Raw genomic sequence first — 22,676 nt, 5'->3', positions numbered from 1 at the left:
TGCTTTCCAGAGCTCTTATTCCTGCAGAGAACGAGTTTGAGCCACATGGAAGATATGCCTTTAAGCCATTCAAGTCCTCAAGGGACACCCAGACCATCCTGGAAGCAATGGTTCCTCTACTCAACAATAGTTCCTTTGCTGTTGCTTTGCTCCTTCAGTACACTAATTCTTACTTTTCTTCCACTCAAGGTAAGGAGACAATAGTACCTAAAATTGCTGCCTTTCTTTTGTAAGTCTTTTTTTTTTTTTTTTTTTTTTTTTTTTTTTAAAATTTTTTTTTTATTCGACAGAGATAGAGACAGCCAGCGAGAGAGGGAACACAAGCAGGGGGAGTGGGAGAGGAAGAAGCAGGCTCACAGCGGAGGAGCCTGACGTGGGGCTCGATCCCATAACGCCGGGATCACGCCCTGAGCCGAAGGCAGTCGCTTAACCGCTCTGCCACCCAGGCGCCCCTTTTGTAAGTCTTTTTAAATCATTGTCACTCAGTATTGCTAGAGCTAGTTGGAAGAGATATGTGGGTACAGATAATGCAAAAAGAATTTCAATTTTGTCATGGCACATGGCTTTTGAGGCTTATCTAAATGTTTTGAAATGAAAGGTATTAGAAAATGCTAAACGTTAGCTGCATAACTGGGTTAGATAGAATCACTTAATTAAATCAGTCAGTTGATAGATGCCTTGGAATATTTTCTCCCTTTCTGGAACTCTGTTAAACCCTCTTGGTGAAATAAAGGTAAAAAACATATGCTTGCCTTCAAGGAATGGGATGTAAGCTATAGTCTTACTGAGGGAAAAGATATAAGAAGATAATGGAAGAGAGAATAAGGTAAGTGACAGGTGGTTAGTGCATCTTTGTGGAAGGAAATGGCACTGAACTAGGAGTAAGATCTGGATTCTGGTTCTAGGTCTCCCTAACCGTATAAACTTAAGACAGACATTTAATCTTTCTGGTTCTCAGTTTCTTCATCTGAAAAATGGTAGTTGGAGAATGAATTTGTTCATTACAGTGCCTCTTCTAGCTATAAAATACAGTGATTAATAATTTATCTAAGGGTAGTATAGAACATAAATGCTTTAGGAATTCAAAATAGGGGACAATGACTTTGGGCTAGAATGATCAGGGAAGGCTTCATGGAGGAAGGAGGAAGCACATTCCTATTTGGGAAGCCCCTGATGCTTATCAGGAATCTCCCATTGAGCTCCAATCCAAGTTGTGGGTCTAGTATAGGAAATGAAGATATATTGGGTTCTTCTTAGAAGTTTTTCCAACTATTGACTACATAGCACTGACCAAAAAGAAAACGAGGAATGCTTTATTTAATTTAGGATTTAGCCTCTTTGGGGGGTACATCTGAAGATTCTGAGCCTCTGAGAGAATAAGGTAGTATATGCCTATCTAAGAAAGGGCTATGATATGAAATTAGCACCTGCAGAAATATTTTTCTAAGGGGATCAGCCAGTATAAGCTCCAAAGATATGCTTCTACTACTTAAGATATTTAAAAGCAAGTGAGAAAAGATGCAGGAGGAAGTACATGGTAGTTGCTGGTATTAATTTAGGTAGGGGAAGTGTAGCTTTGGTCACATTTCCACACAGTAAACTTTTAATCTGTATTCCCTAACTGTACATAAGGATATACAACAGAGGCCTTCTTTTTTTTTTTCTTTCTTTCTTTCTTTCTTTCTTTCTTTCTTTCTTTCTTTCTTTCCTTCCTTCTTTCTTTCTTTCTTTCTTTCTTTCTTTCTTTCTTCTTTCTTTTTATTTATTTATCTGACAGAGAGAGAGAGACAGCCAGCGAGAGAGGGAACACAAGCAGGGGCAGTGGGAGAGGAAGAAGCAAGCTCCTAGCAGAGGAGCCTGATGCGGGGCTTGATCCCAGAATGCTGGGATCACGCCCTGAGCTGAAGGCAGACACTTAATGACTGAGTCACCCTGGTGCCCCAACAGAGGCCTTTCTAATCATACCCCCACTCTCTCCAGGAATGTATCAGGCAGAAGTCTGAACTTTCTGGAGCAGTGAAGCTTTGAGCAGAAAGAAAAGAATTGTCAGAAATTCTGAGTGTTTTGATTTGTGAAGAAAAGGAAGGGTGAGAATAGCAATAGCTTAACTTTGGAAGACTTTATCCCTCTAAAGCCACCTCAAGTTTTAGCCAGATTTCCCTGAAGAATGTAAAATATGTTATAGATATTATCTGGGGAACCAGTAGAGAAGAGGCTGGAAATGTCCTTCTCAAAGGAACACAGTGGCTCTTGCAAAGGGAAAGGGGAAGTCTAATAATGCCAGAGGCACCTAAGATAACTCTTGCCAGAATTGAACTTGACCAATCCCATGTGTTTGAGCTCTGATTCTCTCTCCTAGACAAAGTGCATCTTCTCAAAGAAAGGTTCTGCCTCTAAAGACATATCCCAGAATTTATTTCAAATTTGGGGAAATTTTAAAGGTTTTCACGATATTGTCCTGATTGGATGTCATAAAGGCTTATTTCCTATAGGAAAAGCCAGTGGCCTGGCTGACGCCATGCAGTATGAACTCACCTTTCACTTGCCTGCACTTCCCTTTCCTTATTGGCCACAAATAAGTATCTTAGGAAAGGAGGGCTGTGTGGCTAGCAGATGGTGAGTCATTATGAGTTGCTTCCACCTTCTCACAATACGCATGAACCTCGGAGGGTTTTGTGTTTTGTTTTGTTTTGTTCTGTGTTTTTGTTTTTATTTGTTTTGGTTTTTGGGGTTTTGTTTTTGTTTTTGATTTTTTTTTTTTTTTTTTTTTTTTTTTTTTTTTTTTTTTTTTGGTCTCCACTCTGGAAGATTGGCTCCTTCTAGACCAACAGAAATTTCCTTGGGAGAATTTTTTTCTCCCCCCACCCATCCCCCCATCTTTCAAAAGATGTTCAGCTGAAAGGACTGGCTATGAACCCACGGAGTTGGTCTACCCCTCAGTGAAAATAACCTCACAGAGGTTGCCTCTAAACAAACAAACAAACAAACAAACAAACAAACAAACAGCCTTCCCCCAAAAAATGTTCAGAAGAGTCCCCTCCTTCAATGAAATGAAGGATGCTTCCAAAAGGGGAAGTTGTGCTTGTACTTAAAAGCAGAATAGAGTCTATTTCCAAATGATGATCTGAATAGGGTTGGTCTGGGGAAAGAATTACTGTTTTGGCCATTTGAATCCAAGCATTTAAATCTGGGCTTAAATCATAATGGGGTTACAAGAGCAATTGCTCCTTCTAAGCAAAAATGAATTAAATTAAATGGAAAATCCCATATACTTCTTTATAAATGGATATTTACTCCTTCCAAACAGAATTATAAATAGAAACTGCCCTCACGCAGTAGTAAGGGTAACACTTTTGAATCAGACAGGCTGTTTGGATCTCAGCATAGCCTTTTAGCAGCTGCATGACGTTGGGCTAGTTACTTAATCCCTCTCAGACGCACTTCCTCATCTGCAAATGGGCATGCTAGTTCTTATCCCATAGACATGCAGTAAGGGTTAATGAGACAATATAGTGCCTGACCCATAGCAGGTTCTGCTATGTACACAGATTGCAGTGATTAAAATTTGCATAATTATTACTGAAATCATAATGAGGCTAAATTTAAAAAGACTTTTAATAAAGCAGATATTCCTTGCTCATCTATTTCATTTCCTCAGCTAAACACTATACCTTGCTGCCAAATAGATGATTTTTGTGATTAGACAGATTTTCATTTGTGGCAACAGAAGATGTCAGTGGTGGTTTCTGTAGTTCTAAGTAGACATTAAGGCAGCCCAAGCACAGTATCTAGGATTTCTGTCTCTGGCAATTAATTTGTCTGTGGCCTTAGGTTTCTCTACACACTCTCTATGCATAATAGTAGACACCACAGATGTTATTTGTGCCAAATATTCTGGCACTCATTTATATTTAGATTGTTACCCAATTGCCTCATGTGTGTAATCATGTCTTTCTAGAAAGATTATAAACTGCCTAAGAGGCAAGGACTATAAATTGTATGTTTCTCTTGCTTAAAATGCTAGTTGGGAATATAGGTGATTGATGTTTTGTTCAGTTCTTCATTATAATCAGCATCATTATCGAAACAGTTAATATTTAATGAGCAGGACCAGATCTGTCTTAACAAATATTACATTGCCCAATAAGCACCCTCAGTGAGCTAGGTGTTATTATGTCTCCCATTTTATAAATGAGAAAACTGAAGATAAGGGAAACTATCACATGCCTATCATGGATCAAACTAAATTGAATTTCAGCACTTCTTCTAAGATACCCCAAAAAGAGGATGAAATAATTGCAAGAGCAAGAACAATCATATCCAAACTTTATGATTGCACCTCCTTACAGTACATCATTAGTTTTTGATGTAGTGTTCCATGATTCATTGTTTGCGTATAACACCCAGTGCTCCATGCAATACGTGCCCTCCTTAATACCCATCACCGGCCTAGCCCATCCCCCACCCCCTCCCCTCTAAAATCCTCAGTTTGTTTCCCAGAGTCCATAGTCTCTCACGGTTCGTCTCCCTCTCTGTTTTCTCCCCTTCATTTTTCCCTTCCTTCTCCTAATGATCTCCCTGCTATGCCTTATGTTCCACAAATAAGTGAAACCATATGGTCATTGTCTTTCTCTGCTTGACTTATTTCACTTAGCATAATCTCCTCCAGTCCCGTCCATGTTGATGCAAATGTTGGGTAAGCATCCTTTCTGATGGCTGAGTAATATTCCATTGTATATATGGACCACATATTCTTTTTTTTTTTTAAGATTTTTATTTTATTTTATTTATAAGACAGAGATAGAGACAGCCAGTGAGAGAAGGAACACAAGCAGGGGGAGTGGGAGAGGAAGAAGCAGGCTCATAGCAAAGGAGCCTGATGTGGGGCTCGATCCCATAACGCCGGGATCACGCCCTGAGCCGAAGGCAGACGCCCAACCGCTCTGCCACCCAGGCGCCCCTGGACCACATATTCTTATCAACAAAATATTTTTAATATAATCCCACCATATATGCTAATTTATTATGTTAGATATAAGTGCTAATACTATGTATAATAAAAAGATATACAAAATGGAAATTTATAAGGATGAACAGAATGACATGCTTCATATAGTTTATTCACAGTGCAAAACTATTTTGCTTTTACCAAAATATTATATCTTACATGTTAATATCACATAAACATTTCTAATATAACCAAGACAATATTTTAGTAATTTAATAAATGTGTTCCTTTTATTTTCTTAACGTTAGTTTAACACTTTGTGACACAATAATTTGAAGGTTATATTCCTAGTTAATTTACTTTGATTCATGATTTTGACTGTCATAACCTATATTTCTCCACTCTCCTCTACTGGACTATTTTATTCCTTTGACTTCTGTTTAAAATGTGCAATATCTTTTCCCCATTCTCTTTCCCACTTGAAAACCTTGCCTCCAAGTTCTACAAGAAAAATAGAAGTAGGCAGGAAAGAAGTTCCAAAGCTCCCCATCATATCTACCACTTACCTGCAATTTTGTCCACATAGACTGTTTCCCTCTTGTCACTGTGCATGAATTGTTCATGCACCTATCTAAGGCCACCTGTGAACCAGATTCTGTCCCCTCTTACCTACTCAAGGACATTGATTGCTCCAACAATTTATCTCCTAGCTCTTACATTCTATTTCACACACCTCCTCCCTTTACTGGAACATTCCCATCAAATGGCAACAGATAACCATGTTGTTCTTTCATGTTAAAACAGAACCAAAGACTAGGAAAAACAACAAAATCAAAACATTTCTTTGACTTCTCATCCCCATCCAGGCTCCACTTAATTTTTCCATTTTCCCTTACAGCAAAATTCCCCCAAATTTTCTTTTCTCATTTAACCTTAAATCTATTCTAATTAAGGTTCTGTCCTCACCACATCACAGAAACTACTTTTGCCAAAATCCCCAATGACTACCATGCTGTCAAATCCACCAGTTAATTCACTGCCCTCTTCTCACTCGACCCATCGACCGCATTTGATACAGCTGATCATGTCTCCCTGAAATACTTTCTTCCCTTCGTTTCCAACATCACACTCTTCAGGTTTCCCTTCTGACTCACTGGCCTTTCTTTATTAGTGTCCTTTGGTGTTCTCCTTTGGTGTTTCTTCCTCATTCCCTGACCTCTAAACATTGCAGTGTTCCAACGCTCCTCTCTATCCTCACGGCCTTGACAATCTCACACAGTCTCATGCCTTAAAAAGATTCCAAAATTTATATCATCAGAACTCCTTAAATTTCATCCTCATAGGTCCAACTGCCTACCTGACACTTGAGTCCACCTGGGTATGTAATAAGTATCAGTCATAAACTTGATATGTCCAAAAGGGAACTCATGATTCTTTCCTCTCAATTTACTCCTCTTAAAACTTGCTCATTTCAGTGATTAACAACTTTTTTTTTTTCAATTACCGATGCCCAATATCTTGGTGTCATCTTTTGTCTTCTCATTTTCTCATCCCATATCCACGTCAGGATAGCCAGCACTTTGGTCAGAAGCACCATGCTTTCTTGCCTAGATGATTACAGTGATCTTTTGGCTGGTCTCACTGCTTTTGCCCTGGTCTCTCTTTGCTTTATTCCTACCACAGCAGCCAAAGAAATCCCATAAAAGAAAAATGTGCAATATCTTTAAGTTCAAACAGTCTCTTAAAAGAAACCAATGAACTTTACATGGTACAAAAAAATTTTTTGTGGTTATACCTTATTTTACTAAGTATTTTAAAGCCCTTTAAATACCAGTATTTATAGAATTAACCACACTGATGGCTTCTTGTAGCAAGTAAACTGTGGTATGTTGCAACAGTTTGAAACTAGTCTCCTCAGGGTATCTCAGTTACTGTAAACGGTGTGATGTCTGAATATTAAATAAGGGTGGCTTTACCAGTCTGCATTGTGAATATTTCTGTAGTTTAATTCAATATTATTAAAAATAAAAATAAACTTAACTAGAAATTCTATTATTTTCTTTCCACATGCCAATGGATCACCTTGTGTAGTGACTTGGGTGTGGAGACTACTGTTTATAGATAATTTCTAAAACCCAAGAGGAGGATAGTCCAAGATCAAATAGTTGTCCTGTGGGTAGAAATTAGGTGGATAGAATGAGACCTTAACTTTTGTCTAGAAGACCCATAAAGGCAGTTAGGTAATGAAAGGGAAAGGACAGAGCCAGCCATCTGCAAAGGAAAGCTGAAACAAGCAAGACAAGGTGGAGGGAAGGATTTTTTAATATGGCTAGGGAAAAGAAGTTTGCTTCAGGATCTGAAGCTCTAAATAAACCAATCAAGAAGGCTGTGACACTGTCATCCTCCTGACCAATTCCTCTTTTTCTTCCCCTATAGACTGCCAGTGAGCCCTGCATAGCTAAATTTGGTGAGTAACCTCTCTTGCATACCTCCTTTTTACTTTTCTTAGTATTTAATACAAGAAGGAAGCCCATCTTTATTCATTTTTCGACTACTATTTATAACAGCTTACCATGTGCCAAGCAGTTGTCTAGGAGCTGAGACTTCAGAGGTAAACCAGACAGTCAAGTCCATGCCTCGATGAAACTTACATTCAAGGTCACATCTCTGGGCAGGAATATGCATCACTGTTACAGGGCCAGGAACCTGAAATCCGGGAATCCACCTCTAATTTTGTGTTTTAATAAGCACAAGTTTCAAATTTCTACAACCTTTCCCTCTGACAAACTCAAAGTTCTTCTCACAGTTCACATATTGCTGGTGCTCAGTAGAGTGTGTGTAGGGTGACATTTTTGTCTCCAAATATATAGAACAGGAAAGAAAGCCAGGGAAATGGCCACTTCCTTTGTGCTTCTCCCATCCTTTCAGCTTCTGAGCCACTTTCCCTTAGAATGAGTGAGCTGGTATGTACTAAGAAAACACATTAAAGTTTACAGGTACACTGAGTCTTAGCGTATTTCTTAGAATACATACAAAATGAACCGGAGGGGATTATGCTAAGTGAAATAAACCAAGCAGAGAAAGACAATTATCATATGATTTCACTTATTTGTGGAACATAAGGCATAGCAGGGAGATGATTAGGAGAAGGAAGGGAAAAATGAAGGGGGGAGGGAAACAGAGGGGGAGACGAACCATGAGAGACTAGGGACTCCAAGAAACAAACTGAGGGTTTTAGGGGGAGGGGGATGGGGAGATGGGCTAGCCCAGTGATGGGTATTAAGGAGGGCATGTATTGCATGGAACACTGGGTGTTATACGCAAACAATGAATCATGGAACACTACATCAAAAACTAAGGATGTACTGTACGGTGACTAACATAACATAATAAAAAAAAAATAAAATAAATTGAAAATAAATACATTTGGATTGTTTACATATTTCAGGCCACACACACACATTTTTCAGCTGAGAGGAGAAGTTTTTAAAGTTAACTACAATCCTTGTTTTCCTATACAATTTAAAATGCCGGGCTTCCCTGGCTTGTGGGAATTAGGGGATCTCTTTTTACTTCTTGTCTCTGTCTTTGTAATTTATTTTTGTTTTTCTAGTAAATGGAGTGGAAATCATGATATGTTTGAAATTCCTTCTTGAGGTGATAAAATGTCAAGAATCTCAAGTGCTGCTAAGTGGCCTCAAGTCTGTCAGTGGCTCCTATTCTTTCAGAACCAGTGATACTTTTTCCTGGTGACTCATCTATAGTCTATTATGTATTATGTGTAAAGCAGGAAGAAATTGCTGGGCTTTGGGCTCTTTGGAGATACAAAGAGACTTTGCTTCTTGCTCTACTGATCTTTCCTCCATTCTCCTTCAGAATCTACCCTCACAGCCTTATAATCAATCATTTATATATAAATAACAATGTAAGTCAATGTGTGATCTCTTCTGGGTTGCTTTCTTAACAAGATTTCTTTCTAATTATGAGATAAAGGCTTTGCCCTCATAAAAAAATTATGGAAATTAGAGAATGGGCCAAACAGGTATTTTTGAATGATTAAGAGAGTCCCTGGGGCTCTGAAATCACACTACTATGCAAAAACAATTAACATTAGGAAAATATGTAAATTCCACATATTCCTATGAAAATAAGTGACCAAGTCTTGACTCTTTCTCCATTCCCTGTGACAGTTTTAAACTAGGGATACTTATATTTAAACATTTAAAAATTTAAATTTTTATATCTAAAAATTCAAATAATTTCCATTTATAAACTCATGAATTTACCATGATATCCCAAGTAGATCTTGGGTATACACCCATAAACTAAAGAGAGGAGCCATAATTTAGACATAATGCACCTAATTCAGGAACATGGATGTATCATTCAATCAAGAAATATTTATTGAGCACACATCAGATTCCAGGAACTCTTTTAGGTGCTGAAGATAGAGCAATGAACAAAATAGAGATGCGCTTGTCCTCAAAGATGTTATATTCAAGTGGGTATAATATAAACAATAAAGAAATGAGCAACTTAATTTATAATATGTTAGATGGTGACACAACTTCTACGATGAAAAAAAAAACAGGATAAAGGGGAGAGTGGCAGGAGAGCACTATTTTATGTAGACAATGAGGAAGGTCTCCATAAAATGATACACAGTAAATAGTATTTACATAGCAAAGCATGAATATGCATCCTGGACTGCCAGCTTTGGTTATCGCAATCCTGGTGTACGATTCCTCTCTCCCTTTCTTCTTCTTTAGTTCCTTTCACAAATATTGACTGACAAGAGATGCAATGGCACCTAAAACTTAACCCATTTTTCTATTCTAAATCCATTTCTTTAGAGCTCTCCAAGATAAACCGAGGACTTGCAATTTCTCTAAAACAAGAAATAGATACTTAAAATATTAAAATTGTGGTTGGAGAGAACTAATATAGACTAGGTAAAGAAACAACTTGTAAGTGGGAAAGAACTATAATCAGGAAGGGAATGAAATAAATAACTATGTTTTCCTTTTTTTTTCTACTTTGTAAATTTCTTACAGGACCATTCCCTTTAAAATGGCAAATGACGTGTCCTAAGCTTCCTTGTGTGAATAAGACAGCTGATGAGAAACTGGAGATACTTCAGAATGGCTTGTATCTAATTTATGGACAAGTGGCTCCCAATACAACCTACAAGGAACCAGCTCCTTTTGAGGTGCGGCTACGTAAAAATGAAGACATCATACAAGCTCTAACAAACAACTCTAGAATTCAAAATGTAGGAGGGACTTATGAATTCCATGCTGGAGATATACTAGACTTGATATACAACTCTGACCATCAGGTTCTAAAAAATAATACATACTGGGGGATCTTATTGCTAGCAAATCCTCAGTACAACTCCTAGAGTTTCGATCTGGCCTCCTTATCGCCTTTAGCACATGCAGAGATGCCGGTGAGTGTGTTGGAGGGGGCAGATTTCCAACACCTGCAGTTTGTCTGAGTATATAAATCAACACAAATAGAACCCGTCTGCATGTGAGTTTTCATCTCTCAAGCTTATCCAAAAGAGACTCAGACGACAGGCCAGAGACATTACTTCACCTCTGACACTGGGTCAGCAAAGACACTTTACTAACATGATAAATGACTGTGGGTGGCTCAAGGAAAGAAGCTTCTCAAAGAGTCTGTATCTAATTCGTGAATCCTTGGGTGTGGAAAAATTGTCTTATTGCCCTGGGAGCCTTACCTGGTATGCAAAAAAAGATCCAGGGCATTGGCCCGGCCTTGTTCTCATATTCTTGGGCTGCTTCACTTTATTCTTCCCATGCTCCTGTCTTTTGAGGCCCTCCTATTAAAAGTAGCCAGACTGGGAGGGTGGCCACAGATATGCCATCAATACCCCACTTTAGATGTGATGATGTTAAGAAGACAGAGAATACTCTAGAGGACTATTGGGGCAAAGGCACAGATGGTATAGAATGGAATGCACTTTACTTGGGAATTTCCCTTGATTTTATCACATTCAGGATGCAGAATGCTTTAAAACACCAGCTGGTCAAAGGACTCATTCTGAACCTTGACATAGGGTTCAAGAGAAGCTGTTGATGTGTGTCTAAATGTTCTCAGTAGTAAAGAAAGACTAATCATTAGTAATCATAAAATTAAACCCTAGAAATTGGTATCCATACCGTATTATGTCATATAATAATTTCATATTTTTAGCTGGCTTTCCACAGTTTGCAAATTGCTTTCATATATCACAGAGCAGCTCTATGAAGTGAATGGGGCAGGTGTTTTTGGCACAATTTAAACAATGAAAATATGAAGGCATCTAGAACATAGGTAACTTGCCTCAACCTATAGGACTAATGATTGATAGGCCCAGTGGGCTTCCCCAGTGAATCATACTATCTCGGCTTTACTGCTAGTATTTCAGCTATGATGTTAAGTCTATCAGCTTAGCAGATTTAATTATCAAGAGATGCATTCCCTTTCAGCTCAAGGAGGGTAGAATAAAACTACAACCTACTCTCCTTCCTTAACAAACTACTTTTCCTTTCCCTGCTTGAAGCAGGGAGCACAAGGGTGTTGCTCAGGGCTTACTCTCACTAAATCTCCTTCCTCATTTGAAAGAGCCTGTCTTGGTCAAACGTGTTAACTTCTAAAAATAATGAATACCATTCAATTCAATGATAGCCTGCTAAAGTTTTTAGACTCTGTTAGATTAATTAGCTATTTGTGGTTCTTGTTGAAAGGTTTGTAATATGATTACATGATCACCCAATTTAAAATATTTATGGATATTTGTAAAAAGCTATATTATGTTAATTAATAGTATTACATATAAAGTTAATTTAAAAATATTTGTATTGTATGTAACAAAAATTGCTGGGGAGCAGAGTAAATCTGAGGCCAAGATGTCTCTCAGTCTTTTTTTAAAAAACATCTGCTAAGTAGCTATACTGGCCAAAGACCTAGATACCCTGCTTCTCTTTCATCTGCATATTTTCTCAGGAAATTAAAGTTATATCACATATATTTATGGAAACTTCTTGTTATTGACTGTTGTTGAGCTATCAGCAGCAGTGTGCTGGAGTGCACTGGCACTAAGCTCATGACAGCTAATTGTTAAATTTTCAAAAATTTGCAATCTGGTTATTAATTATAGTCATCCTTAAAATTGGCCATGGTAGGACTATTTATACCATGGACATTGGCAGCACTACAAATTAGGGATTTTCCTTTTGGAGATCCTGTTCACTGGCACACTACTGTTTGTAAAACTCTCCTTCTTAATGACTCCCCTCTGCTCCTGTCTCATTCCTGGGACAATCAAGGCAGGCAAGGGAGAGAGTGAAATCGTCATACTCCCAGCAAAAGTCCCACATGGCCATGATTTCTCAGGGCAAGAGTGATCTCAGCAGCTGCAGCCAGAGCGAGGGCTACCAACAGATGAACTTTGAATTTTCCTGGTGTTGTAATTTTAGCCTTCATTTTCATGTATACTCTGTTTCCTTTTCTCTTCAGATAGTCAAAACCTATAATAAATGTATATCGGTAAGTGGTCTGTAGCTGACTTATCTGTGGGTTATCACTTTAGAGTCAGTGATGTTGAGAACTTGAAGGGGCATCAGAGAAAACCTTGCCCACATGAAACACTTGCTTGGCTAGCGTTAGGCAAAAGTGAGAGCTGGATGCAATTAGCTTTTGATTATAAGCTGTCCCAATTTCTGATGAGTTAGTCAGACAGTTTCATATTCTGTCTTCCACCCACCTCCTCAACTCCACCTCACTCATCCTCTTCAAGAAAGCAGTCACCAACCCCTCTTATACTGTTTTTTTTTTTTAACCTTCCATTTTGCCCATCAAAACTTATCTAGAGTATGGAATATCACTGTGGGTTAAGTCTCTGCTTCTGAAGATGGCAGTTAATTGAAAAGTAGTGCAGTTTTGAGCATTTGATGGGGCAAATTAACTCCTTAAATGAAGTATATCTGTTCATCTTGGAGATGAAATTACTGTTTTTTTGTGTTTGATCTTAAAGAAGCAATTTCATTGGTGGGGGTGAGGACATTTTAAAAAACTTTTATGTGAGAAGGAGAAACAAAAACCTGATCAACTATGGGTGAGGAGTCTGAGGATTACCTTCAGGTAGAAGTTTAAAGGATACCTTGGTACATACACTTTTCTGGATCTGATAGGATGCATCTCTATTTTGGGGGTCACTAGTGACCCTGGCAAAGTCACTCTATGGGTCACGACTCTCTTGTGAGTCCCACATCTATCCACAAGAAACCTGTACACATGCTTTGCACCTACAGAGAGTACCATTCAGCAAGATTCTCCCATTTCCACTACCAAGGAGTTGGCCTTTCTTTTCCCAACAGATTTGCGGGGTGGGGTCAAACTCTAGCTTGAGGTCAACTTTTGCTTTCTCTGGTGGGAGTCAGGCACTAGTTCTTTGTATCTCCCAATTGCAAGAAATACACTTGAAAGCTCTTTTAGGGGTTCCCTTGAAGTCCTCCTACCAGGCTTAAGGTTAGAAAGTTTCATTGCTCCCCATTCCTCCTGTAAATGGAGTGGGTGGGGACTCACAGCATGGCCACACCTTTGTCTTTATAAATGTTATCACAAACTCTCCTTCTTACCCCTCTGCCCTCACTTTATGTCCTTGATCCAGCTATTGTGTCAAAGAGTATCAGAGGAAAGGGGCTTACCTTCATTCCTTTTGTAAATTCTGCATATTGGTGGGGGCAACAGTCTTACTCTCACTTTGATATCTTAGTTCAGTCATATTATGCCTGAGTTGAAACTGAATCAGGTAGAATCCACTTTAATAACCAGTCATACTCTCATATGTCAAAAAGGGATCAGAGAGACCTATGATAATATGCAGAAATATAAAAAGCTCCAAACTCTCATCACACGAGAAATAAAATAAGAGCTTAATACAACGGCAGAGGGAGAGGAAAGTTATTCAGAAAAGTTAGGCTTAAGAACATTATTACAAATGAACATAAAACACTGCTTTTAATTACTTGAAAATCAAGGAAAATTAGAGAAGCATGAAGGAAATAGAGTTGTTTCATCCAAAAAAAAAAAATTGTTTTAACACACACTGTTTTGTTAGGAAAAAGAAACATTCCCCTGGTGCTGAGCTCTAAGCAGACTCTCTTTAGGTCCACAGTGAATGCTCTAGATAGTAAAATGCAGACTTTCCTATTTATTTTACTTGAATGTACTGGATTCTGTTAACAGTTAACTAGTTTAAGGAGTTCAAAGCAGCTTAGTTGAGCTATCACTCTAAGACACACAGCAGTATTGATGAATCCCATTACACTGTTTGGGAAAGTAGACTGGAGGGTTTATAGGTCCTGCTTCAAAGAACTCAGGAAGTGTTTGGGAATAGGAACATGAAAATTTAATGGACAGAATCATTAGATTAAACCACCTTTCTCATTGCTTCAATTGCATGATCAGAGTGGGAATCTCTGATTTTCATGTCCAGAGTGATTGTTTCCAGCCAGCTTTGGTGTTATCCAGGGACACCACAGGGGTAGCATGTTGCTTACCCTGGGCCTCAAACATGCGGAGTCCAAGCCAGACTGGGGTGAACTCGCGAGTTTAAGTTTCACAGAATGGAAGACACAGAGAGCCTCTTACCTTTCCTCCCTGCTTATGGGTTGTATCTCCTATCCAGTGAGCTAATCTCTGAGACGAATCTGATGTCCAAACTCCCGAGTCTGACACAGTGCCTTACTCATAATCCTTTGTCTATTGGGTAAATAAATAAATCATAAATTTACTTGAGCATTGGTAAGAACTTAACATTATTATATGTACTCTGGATAACAGAGTCCGGTGGGGAAAGTCTCACTGTCCTTACTGTCTTCCATCCCAACGCCTACTATTCTCAAGTACTCTCCTTCCCCATCAAAACCTGTTCTGAGGAACATTGTTATTGTAAGTAAGGTAAAGAACCTTATAAATTCACTTGCACTAAGGGAAAATAGCCAATAAGCTACTTTGTCTTGAATCACTAAAGCAGGACAAAATCTTATTTGTTTTAAGCTTTGCTGAGCAGATGTACCAAGAAGCAACTGTCTTTATAATATCCTAAGGAAAAACAATTTATTCAATGATCAACGGCAGAGGTTTTCAAAGTGAAGTCTATGGACTCTACGTCAGATTCACAGGGGATGCTTGGAAAGAACAAGAGATTCCTAGGCCTCCTTCAAGTCTACTGAGTAAATGTTTCTAGGACTGAGGACTAGGGATCAAATGGATTTTTTAATATGGTCTGGCCCATAGGTTATTCTTACGCACACTTTGAGAACTGCTGTTTTATGGCATGTGATGAATCTCAGCTGAATATTTCTCCAAGTATTTAAAAAGATTCAAAGCTTCTAAACAAACAAATAAATAAAAAAGCAAAACAAAACAAAAACAATAACAAAACCAACACTGGTGCTGCCCCTGAGACTTACCATGATCCATCCCTCATCACAAGAGCAAATGGCCTTCTATTCTCTGAGTCTGAAAAACGGTCAGGGTCTTCACTTTTCATAACCTAACGGCAACTCTGACACTTCAACACTGGCGATCTAAGGCATCTGAGCCTTGCCACAATCATTACTACATTATCTGCCTGTATGCTGTCAACTCTCAAATATACATCTCAAATATATACGTCCAATTTTCTCTCCTTTACTTCAGACTTGTAAATCCAGCTGTTTATTCAACAATTTCCATTGGAGATATAATGCGTATCTCAAATCCAACATCTCCAAAATGTTTTCCCAAACTAGCTTTTCTTGAAGCGCCCCCCCTCATTTCAGTTGTATAGGGCAGAAACCTCTGAGTCAAAACCTTGACTCTCCTTTTTCATACAATTAATCTGTTAAGAAATCATGTCTTTACTTTCAAAGAGAATCTGACCTATTTTCTGCTCTGTCTCTTGTCTGTGCCACTAAGATTATTTCAACTTATTTATTATTTATAACTTCCAACTTTGTAGTCAAACTTGTTTTCAAATTCCAGTTTTGCCATTGACTACTTATTTGGATCTTGGGCAAATTACTTGACCTCTTGGAGACCTTTCTTGTTTATTTTGCTTACTGTTACTTATCCGATGCCTGACACATATTTGGAGCTTAATAAATATTTGCTGAGTCAAATAATAAATGTAAAAGAGGTTTAAAATACCAACTAATTTACATAAAATTCTTGATAACATAGTAGACACTAAAATGGTGGCTGCTACTGATTTTTATTACAGATTTGGATTTATTCCTAAGTTTCTGAACTTTGTCATTTCTCAAGTTGAGATATTTAACATATCTCTTATTCTTTCTCCTCCCTAACATAAGGTAAGTCCCAAGATAAAAGCATTTTCTTTGTTTAATGCAGTTCGAGCAGCACCTTAAATAGTGCTTAGAGCATTAAAAAAGCTCAAGACATACTGACATGAATAAGCAAAAAAGATGGGACGCTGGCTCTTGGTTAGAATGACCAGCAAGATATAAGATACATATGTTGTAAACAACCTCTCAAAATGGTATGCTCACTTCCATTCCTCTAGGTTTTTTAAACCTCTAAGTAATGCATTGAAACTTCTAAGTACACATATAACAAGTGCTCAGTAAAAGTTGGTTGCTACCACCATTGCCCGTATCACCACCATCATCAGATAGTCATCATTTCATTATCCTTGTTTCTCTAGGAAGCAGTATTCTGGAACACATTAGCTTGCTCTACTACAGTAATGTCCTCACCAAATTTTATTTTATTTTATTTTATTTTTATTTTAGTTTAGTTTTTATTTATTTTAAGATTTTATTTATTTATTTGACACAGAGAGAACGACAGCGAGAGAGGGAACACAAGCAGGGGGAGTGTGAGAGGGAGGAGCAGGCTACCTGCTGAGCAAGGAGCCCGATGCGGGGCTCAATCCCAGAACCCTGAGATCATGACCTGAGCCAAAGGCAGACGCTTAACAACTGAGCCACCCAGGTGCCCCCCCACCAAATTTTAAATTAAGCTTGCAACTTTGGCTTTTATCGAAAATTTATATTAGAAACATCCATGAGTATCTTCTCAAAAAGTGGTTCTTACAACAATGTTTATTATGTTACTGATCACTCTTTATGGCAAACACATTCAGGAAAATTGATCTCTCATGAACTTGAAAGCATATCTCTAGGGGTATTATTTCCTCACATATTTTTACAGAGCAATTAAAGGTCTCAGCAACACGTGAGATTTTGGAATGTATACAAATTCTTCTGCAAAAGCACTGACAGTCTTTAGATTTGTTACTACTTACTCCAAATGAACATTTTCTCTTTTTTAATAATTTTTATTTTGTTATATTAGTCACCATACCGTACATCCCCAGTTTTTGATGCAATGTTCCATGATTCATCATTTGCATATAACACCCAGTGCACCATGCAATATGTGCCCTCCTTAATACCCATCACCGGCCTATCAAATGAACATTTTCATAAACAGACCTATAGTTTCTAAACACAGATGTTGACAGATGCTGCCTTAGTTTATGTGTTCGTTTTTCAACAGGGATGTTCAGAGTGGTTATTTCAGAATGGTAAAATTACCATGTCTAAAGTCCAGTTTTCACATTTATAGGTACAGAAATGGAATTTTATCCAAATATTAGAGTTTATAAATATCTAAGGTACCATATAACCAAACTCATAAGAGAATGAGATATAAACGATGGTGGAAGTTTATTAGTTAGCACATCCCCTCCCTCAGGAAGCACTGAATGGGAATTCTAATTATAACCAGAAGGTTATTGGCAGACATAATTTTCAGGCCAAGATGGTTAGATAGAGGATCCAAATGAATAATGGCCCTAAGATACTGAATACATTTTTTATTCATTGAACAAATATTTCCTGGGGCCAATTATATCCCACATATTATGCTAAGTACCAGAGGGCATACAAAAATAAAAAGATATATTGCCTGCCCTCAAGCAGTTCAGAGTCCAGCAGAAAAAGATATGTATACAAATGATCAGAGGACTGTATATATAATTACTCTAATGGCAGTAAATGAGCCACAATAGAGATGAGAACATAAATAAGGACATGGCATTAACCATGGGTATAGGGAACAGACTGAGAGAAAAATTTGGGTCAAAGAATCATCAGACTTTAGTTACTATGATAGATACCACTGGGGTTTCTGCCAAGTTCATAGTGGTTTCCTTATCAGACTTTCTTATCCACAGGGGTGGATTTCAGCAGCCTCGTTTTTATCATGTAAGCCTACTCTTAGTTGAGGTTGAGCAGTCCAGGATTAACTACCCAAGATTGACTGGACAAGATAAAAATGTGGAGTTACTGGGTAGCCTATATTCCCTCTGGTTTTCTCTGAGAAACAGAGAAAGCTGATCTGGCTGAGAGAAAAGAATGAAAGGGACAGGCAGAGAGAAGCAACAATGAAAGATGGAAAGAAACTCCACTGAACTATTAATTTATATGGCCCAACTACATTCTTGTCCTTGGATTCTATGAGAATCACTGTACCTTTGTAACACTGTACCTTTTTCCTCAGCTGGGTTAAGTTGGTTTCCATTAATTGAAATCAGAGTCTTAACTAATAAAGTGATTGATTCAAGGTGAGGGATGGAGAAGACGGAAGGACCTTATTGGTGATACTGAAGAGATGGTGGTGTTTCACAGTAGGGGATAGGAAGGAGAATCTAGAGACAGTTTGGGATGGGTGAGATAATGAGTTCAGCTTTGTAAGTGTATGGTTTGAGATGTTTGTAGAATATCCAAGTGGGCATAATTAGTATGCAGTTAGAACTCAGGAGGAGTCTCATAGGATGGGATGAATATGTGAAAGTCAACAGCCTTTAGGGTAAGGTCACTTGTGAATGATATCACAACAGCGTGGGTTTAGAATGAAAAGGGAGCCACTGAATGAGCCCTGGGAACACGAATATTTGAGGATGGGCATAAGAAAGGAATCTTATAGAGTAGCAGCCAGGGACAAATGAGGTCAACTGGTGGAGTAAGTCCACAGAAACAGGCCATGAGTGATTAAGAATGAGGGAGTGGTCAACAATTTTACAGGCTCCAAGAAGTCAAACACGATGAGGATTGAAACTTGCCTATTGGATTTTGATAGTAGATAATTGTTGGTGACATCAGCAAGATCATTTTCAGTGGCATAATGGGGGGGACAAAATCCAAATTTCCAGGAAAGAGGAACAAATGAGAAGCATAGTTGCCATATGTGGAGTAAATGGAAGGTGAGATGGTAAGTTATGCTAGTCTTTGTAAAAACTTGATTGCGAAAAGAGTTGTGGAATGGTAGAGAGTAGGTCATCTCAAGGTGAATGGAGAGAAAGAGGCATCTACGTGGCAAACAGACCAGGTATTAATGTTGGCTGGTCAGGGTACCCTCTTCTCAGGAGAGCTCTGGAGATCCACATTATACGCCAGGCTTGCCCCCCACCCCCCCCAAAAAAAAAGAACTGGAAGAATCCAATTTCCTTTCTTAGGAATTTGATCTAGAACATAGAAGGAAAACCTATCATTTAGCAGTGGAGAAGTTAAATGATGCCATGGAGCTGTTAACAGGCAGGAAATAGAACTGATGTAAGAGAAAAAGCAGATGCTGCCTTATGAATGGGAGGAAAAGAAGGAGAGACCATGCAACTTGCTGCAAAGAAAAAGTTGCAAACAGTCAATGCCCAGAGATGCTGCAGTTTCTGACACAATATTCAGTTCCTGTTCTAGGGCTTATAAATCACCTCAACAAATACCCTTTCTCCTTGAGCTAGTGTAAATGGGTCTCTTTCCCTTCAACAAAATGAGGCAAATCAACTCGAAGATGTCCTTTCAAAATATTTGAAAACACCTGTTATTTTCTAGGCTGTATCATCTCAGAAGAGGCAATCAAGTTGTGTGGTTAAGATATGCATTTAGATTTAGATAGTGAGGCCTGCCTAAATCCAAATCCTGACTCTGCCTAAATCCTGACTCTGCCTAAATCCTGACTCTGCCAATTATGGTCTATGTGAGCTTGAGTGTGGCTTCTGTGGAGGGAGGTGTTTTCATCAGTAAAGTAAGAAAAGTAAGAAAAATTATTTATACAAAATAGTATAGTTTCAGTTTCTGACAACAGAAAGTTCAATATATACCAATGATTTTTGTGTTATTATGAGCTTACAACTAACTATATTAGGTAGGAAGCCTTTTCTCTGTCTTAAATTTGTTTTCTTTTTTTAGCTTTAATGAGCAACCAAGTACATATTCAGCCTCTTCACACTTTATATATTAGCATACTGATATTTGCATTGTGCTTGGAATGATGAATATTAAAAAGCTTAAATCTCTATAGCTTATTCTTATTAGTTGCCTTTTCTAGATCTTTTCTAGAAATGCAGTTAAATGGAGGGTATACTTTATTTAATATGGTATTTAAATTACATATATAATGGTGACTCAATTTTATAGAAAGAAACTATCTAAATTATTCATTCACTCATTCATTCATTTTACTCAACAAATATTTATCATCGTTCTCCTAGGTAAAAAGTGCAGTTAGGTGCCACATCGTGAAGATTTGCAAGGCATTGAGATTTAAGAGGTTACATCTAGTAAGACAGATAGATGAATTCAAATCACAGAATTATAGAGCTAAAACGTGTCTTATACAAAGATACACATCTTCCTCGACTTACAATTGGGTCACATCCCAATAAACCCACCATAAGTTGAAAATATAAGTTGGGAATCCATTTGATATACCTAATCTACCAAACATCACAGCTTCACCTAGCCTACCTTAAACATGCTCAGAATGTTATTGAACTCAGGTCCAATCTGTTCACCACATGACACCACTGGGGCTTGAGGTGTCTTCAGTTAACATAGGCCAGGTTCTTCAAGTTCCCTGAGAAACTCTAAACAGAATTGATTGCTATAAACTTATCGTGTGCTTAGGGGTTGATGTGCAGGAATGTACTAATTATAATATAGGCCTACTACAAATACCTCCCTGTCAATTATTTCCTTCCATAACCTTACAGAGCTAAAGGGAAAGGATATTGTCTAGAGTCTAAGTGGTTCCTGCTGAATTGGGACACTGGAGTGAAACAACTGGACTTATTTTAGAAAATAATTTGTACCCTTGCTAGGTGAGGACTTAAAAGCTGGGAACTGTCTCTTAGCAGTTTCCTCCCATTTAGGGCATCCCTTAGCTATGCAAATCATAACCAACTTGATGAACATATACACGCCAACTCCTATTATAGGTACTATTCAGCTCATTTTAGTAGTAAAATAAATAGCATAAAAAGCTGAAGTAAGTTTGTGGAATCCATGTTCCACTGACTCACATGTCCACGAGGAAGTTTCAGGTTGTGTTTCTGATTCCTCAAGTGGGGCTCGCTTCACCCATCTGTGATGTATCCAAGGTTTCACCCCAGCCAACTTAAGAGAGGATTAGGTAGTCACTAATATGTCATGTGGTCCCATCCACTTCGCAGCAAGCTGATCAAGTCCCTGTTCCCTCCAGGTCCTGAGTAGCACCTGATCACCAGAGATGAAGGGGTGCAGTGGTTCATCAGGTAACTGGACTTAGTGGAAACAAATTGATGCATACTATTTAATATTTAACTTAAATTTTGAACATATCCTGTAACATTTAATTCATGATTGATTTCAGAGCACAGGGAGGTCAAAACTCTAGCCTGGAGAGGTCTCCCATACACAATTTCAAAAGGGCTTAATTTCAGTCTGCTTTCGGGAGCTGCCCTTATCCTGAGCAGTGCAAAGGGAATGTTTAATCCCAAGTTAAGCAGGCCTCTTGACAAATTTTAGCTATAGTTTTTATCAAGGTGTGATTCATTTTTCCAATCTTTCCCATAGCTTGAGGCCTCCAGGAGGAGTGTAGTCTCTGTGTTATTAAGTCCCCATTCTTTAGCTTGTTTTTTGTCTCTTGCAGTATACTTGGGATACCTGGAGAGATCTATATGAGGATTCAGAATACCCCAAAAATAGTTTCTTTACCAGCCTGCTAGCTGATTTCCTTTAATTACATGGGTTTCCCCTCTTTGATGTCTTGGATGATTACCACCTTAGATGTCTGTTGTATAGCCTCCAGTAGAGCTAAAATTTCCATAGAGTGCTTAATATACTTATTTTTAGATATCAGCAGTCCTTGCTCCTTCCAAACGGCACTATAAGCATGCACTATCAAAAAGGTATGGTGAGAGTCAGTGTATATAATTACTTTTTTACCAGCAGACAAAAGGAGGCACCCTCATTAGGGCAATGATTTTAGCCTTCTGAGCCAAGCTTCCTGGGGGCAGTTCTTTGACCTCAATTATCTCCAAGAGTCACCACAGCATATCCAGCCTACAGATGCCCTTGTTCTATAAAGCTCCTTTCATCCATATAGAGTTTCCAATCCAGGTGCTTTAAAGCCCGGTCTATAAGGTAAGTGCACAATGTCTAAACAATCATATTCAAGGTGATCACTGAGATCAGGAAGCAGGGTTGCTGCATTTAAAGCAGAAGTAAATTTCACATTAAGTTTTTCAAGTAGAATTGCTTGATATTTCCCCATTTTGCCAACAGTAAGACAAAATCCACCTTCTGTTTCAACAGAGTAGCACTTAATGAGGCACACAGACATTATAGGTTGGGCAGGTGTGAACTTTTCAACATCCTGTAAAACGTCACAA

General features: G+C 38.3%; 1 protein-coding gene and 1 pseudogene across 1 annotated transcript; both read left to right on the top strand.

The window, feature by feature from the left end:
* The first annotated feature begins 20 nt into the window (after positions 1–20).
* Positions 21–12,529, top strand: TNFSF18 (TNF superfamily member 18). The gene is made up of 3 exons (XM_034666749.1): positions 21–189; positions 7,385–7,415; positions 10,003–12,529. Exons 1-3 carry the CDS (start codon positions 46–48, stop codon positions 10,347–10,349), a joined length of 522 nt encoding a protein of 173 aa, XP_034522640.1. The 5' UTR covers positions 21–45; the 3' UTR covers positions 10,350–12,529.
* The window catches only part of LOC109489260, a 138,455-nt pseudogene continuing 126,170 nt past the window's right edge, over positions 10,392–22,676 (top strand).

The sequence above is a fragment of the Ailuropoda melanoleuca genome, chromosome 8, assembly GCF_002007445.2.
Source record: "Ailuropoda melanoleuca isolate Jingjing chromosome 8, ASM200744v2, whole genome shotgun sequence".
Taxonomy (NCBI): domain Eukaryota; kingdom Metazoa; phylum Chordata; class Mammalia; order Carnivora; family Ursidae; genus Ailuropoda; species Ailuropoda melanoleuca.
Note: the sequence above shows the minus strand (reverse complement) of the source record. Positions and strands in the feature narration are given on the sequence as shown.

What these genes read in the sequence shown, in the direction of transcription:
- TNFSF18 (XM_034666749.1), top strand. Translation starts at nt 46, where the DNA reads ATGGAAGATATGCCTTTAAGCCATTCAAGTCCTCAAGGGACACCCAGA. An exon ending in TTACTTTTCTTCCACTCAAG is followed by an intron (nt 190 to 7,384) that starts GTAAGGAGACAA and finishes CTTCCCCTATAG; the next exon opens with ACTGCCAGTGAGCCCTGCAT. An exon ending in GCCCTGCATAGCTAAATTTG is followed by an intron (nt 7,416 to 10,002) that starts GTGAGTAACCTC and finishes AATTTCTTACAG; the next exon opens with GACCATTCCCTTTAAAATGG.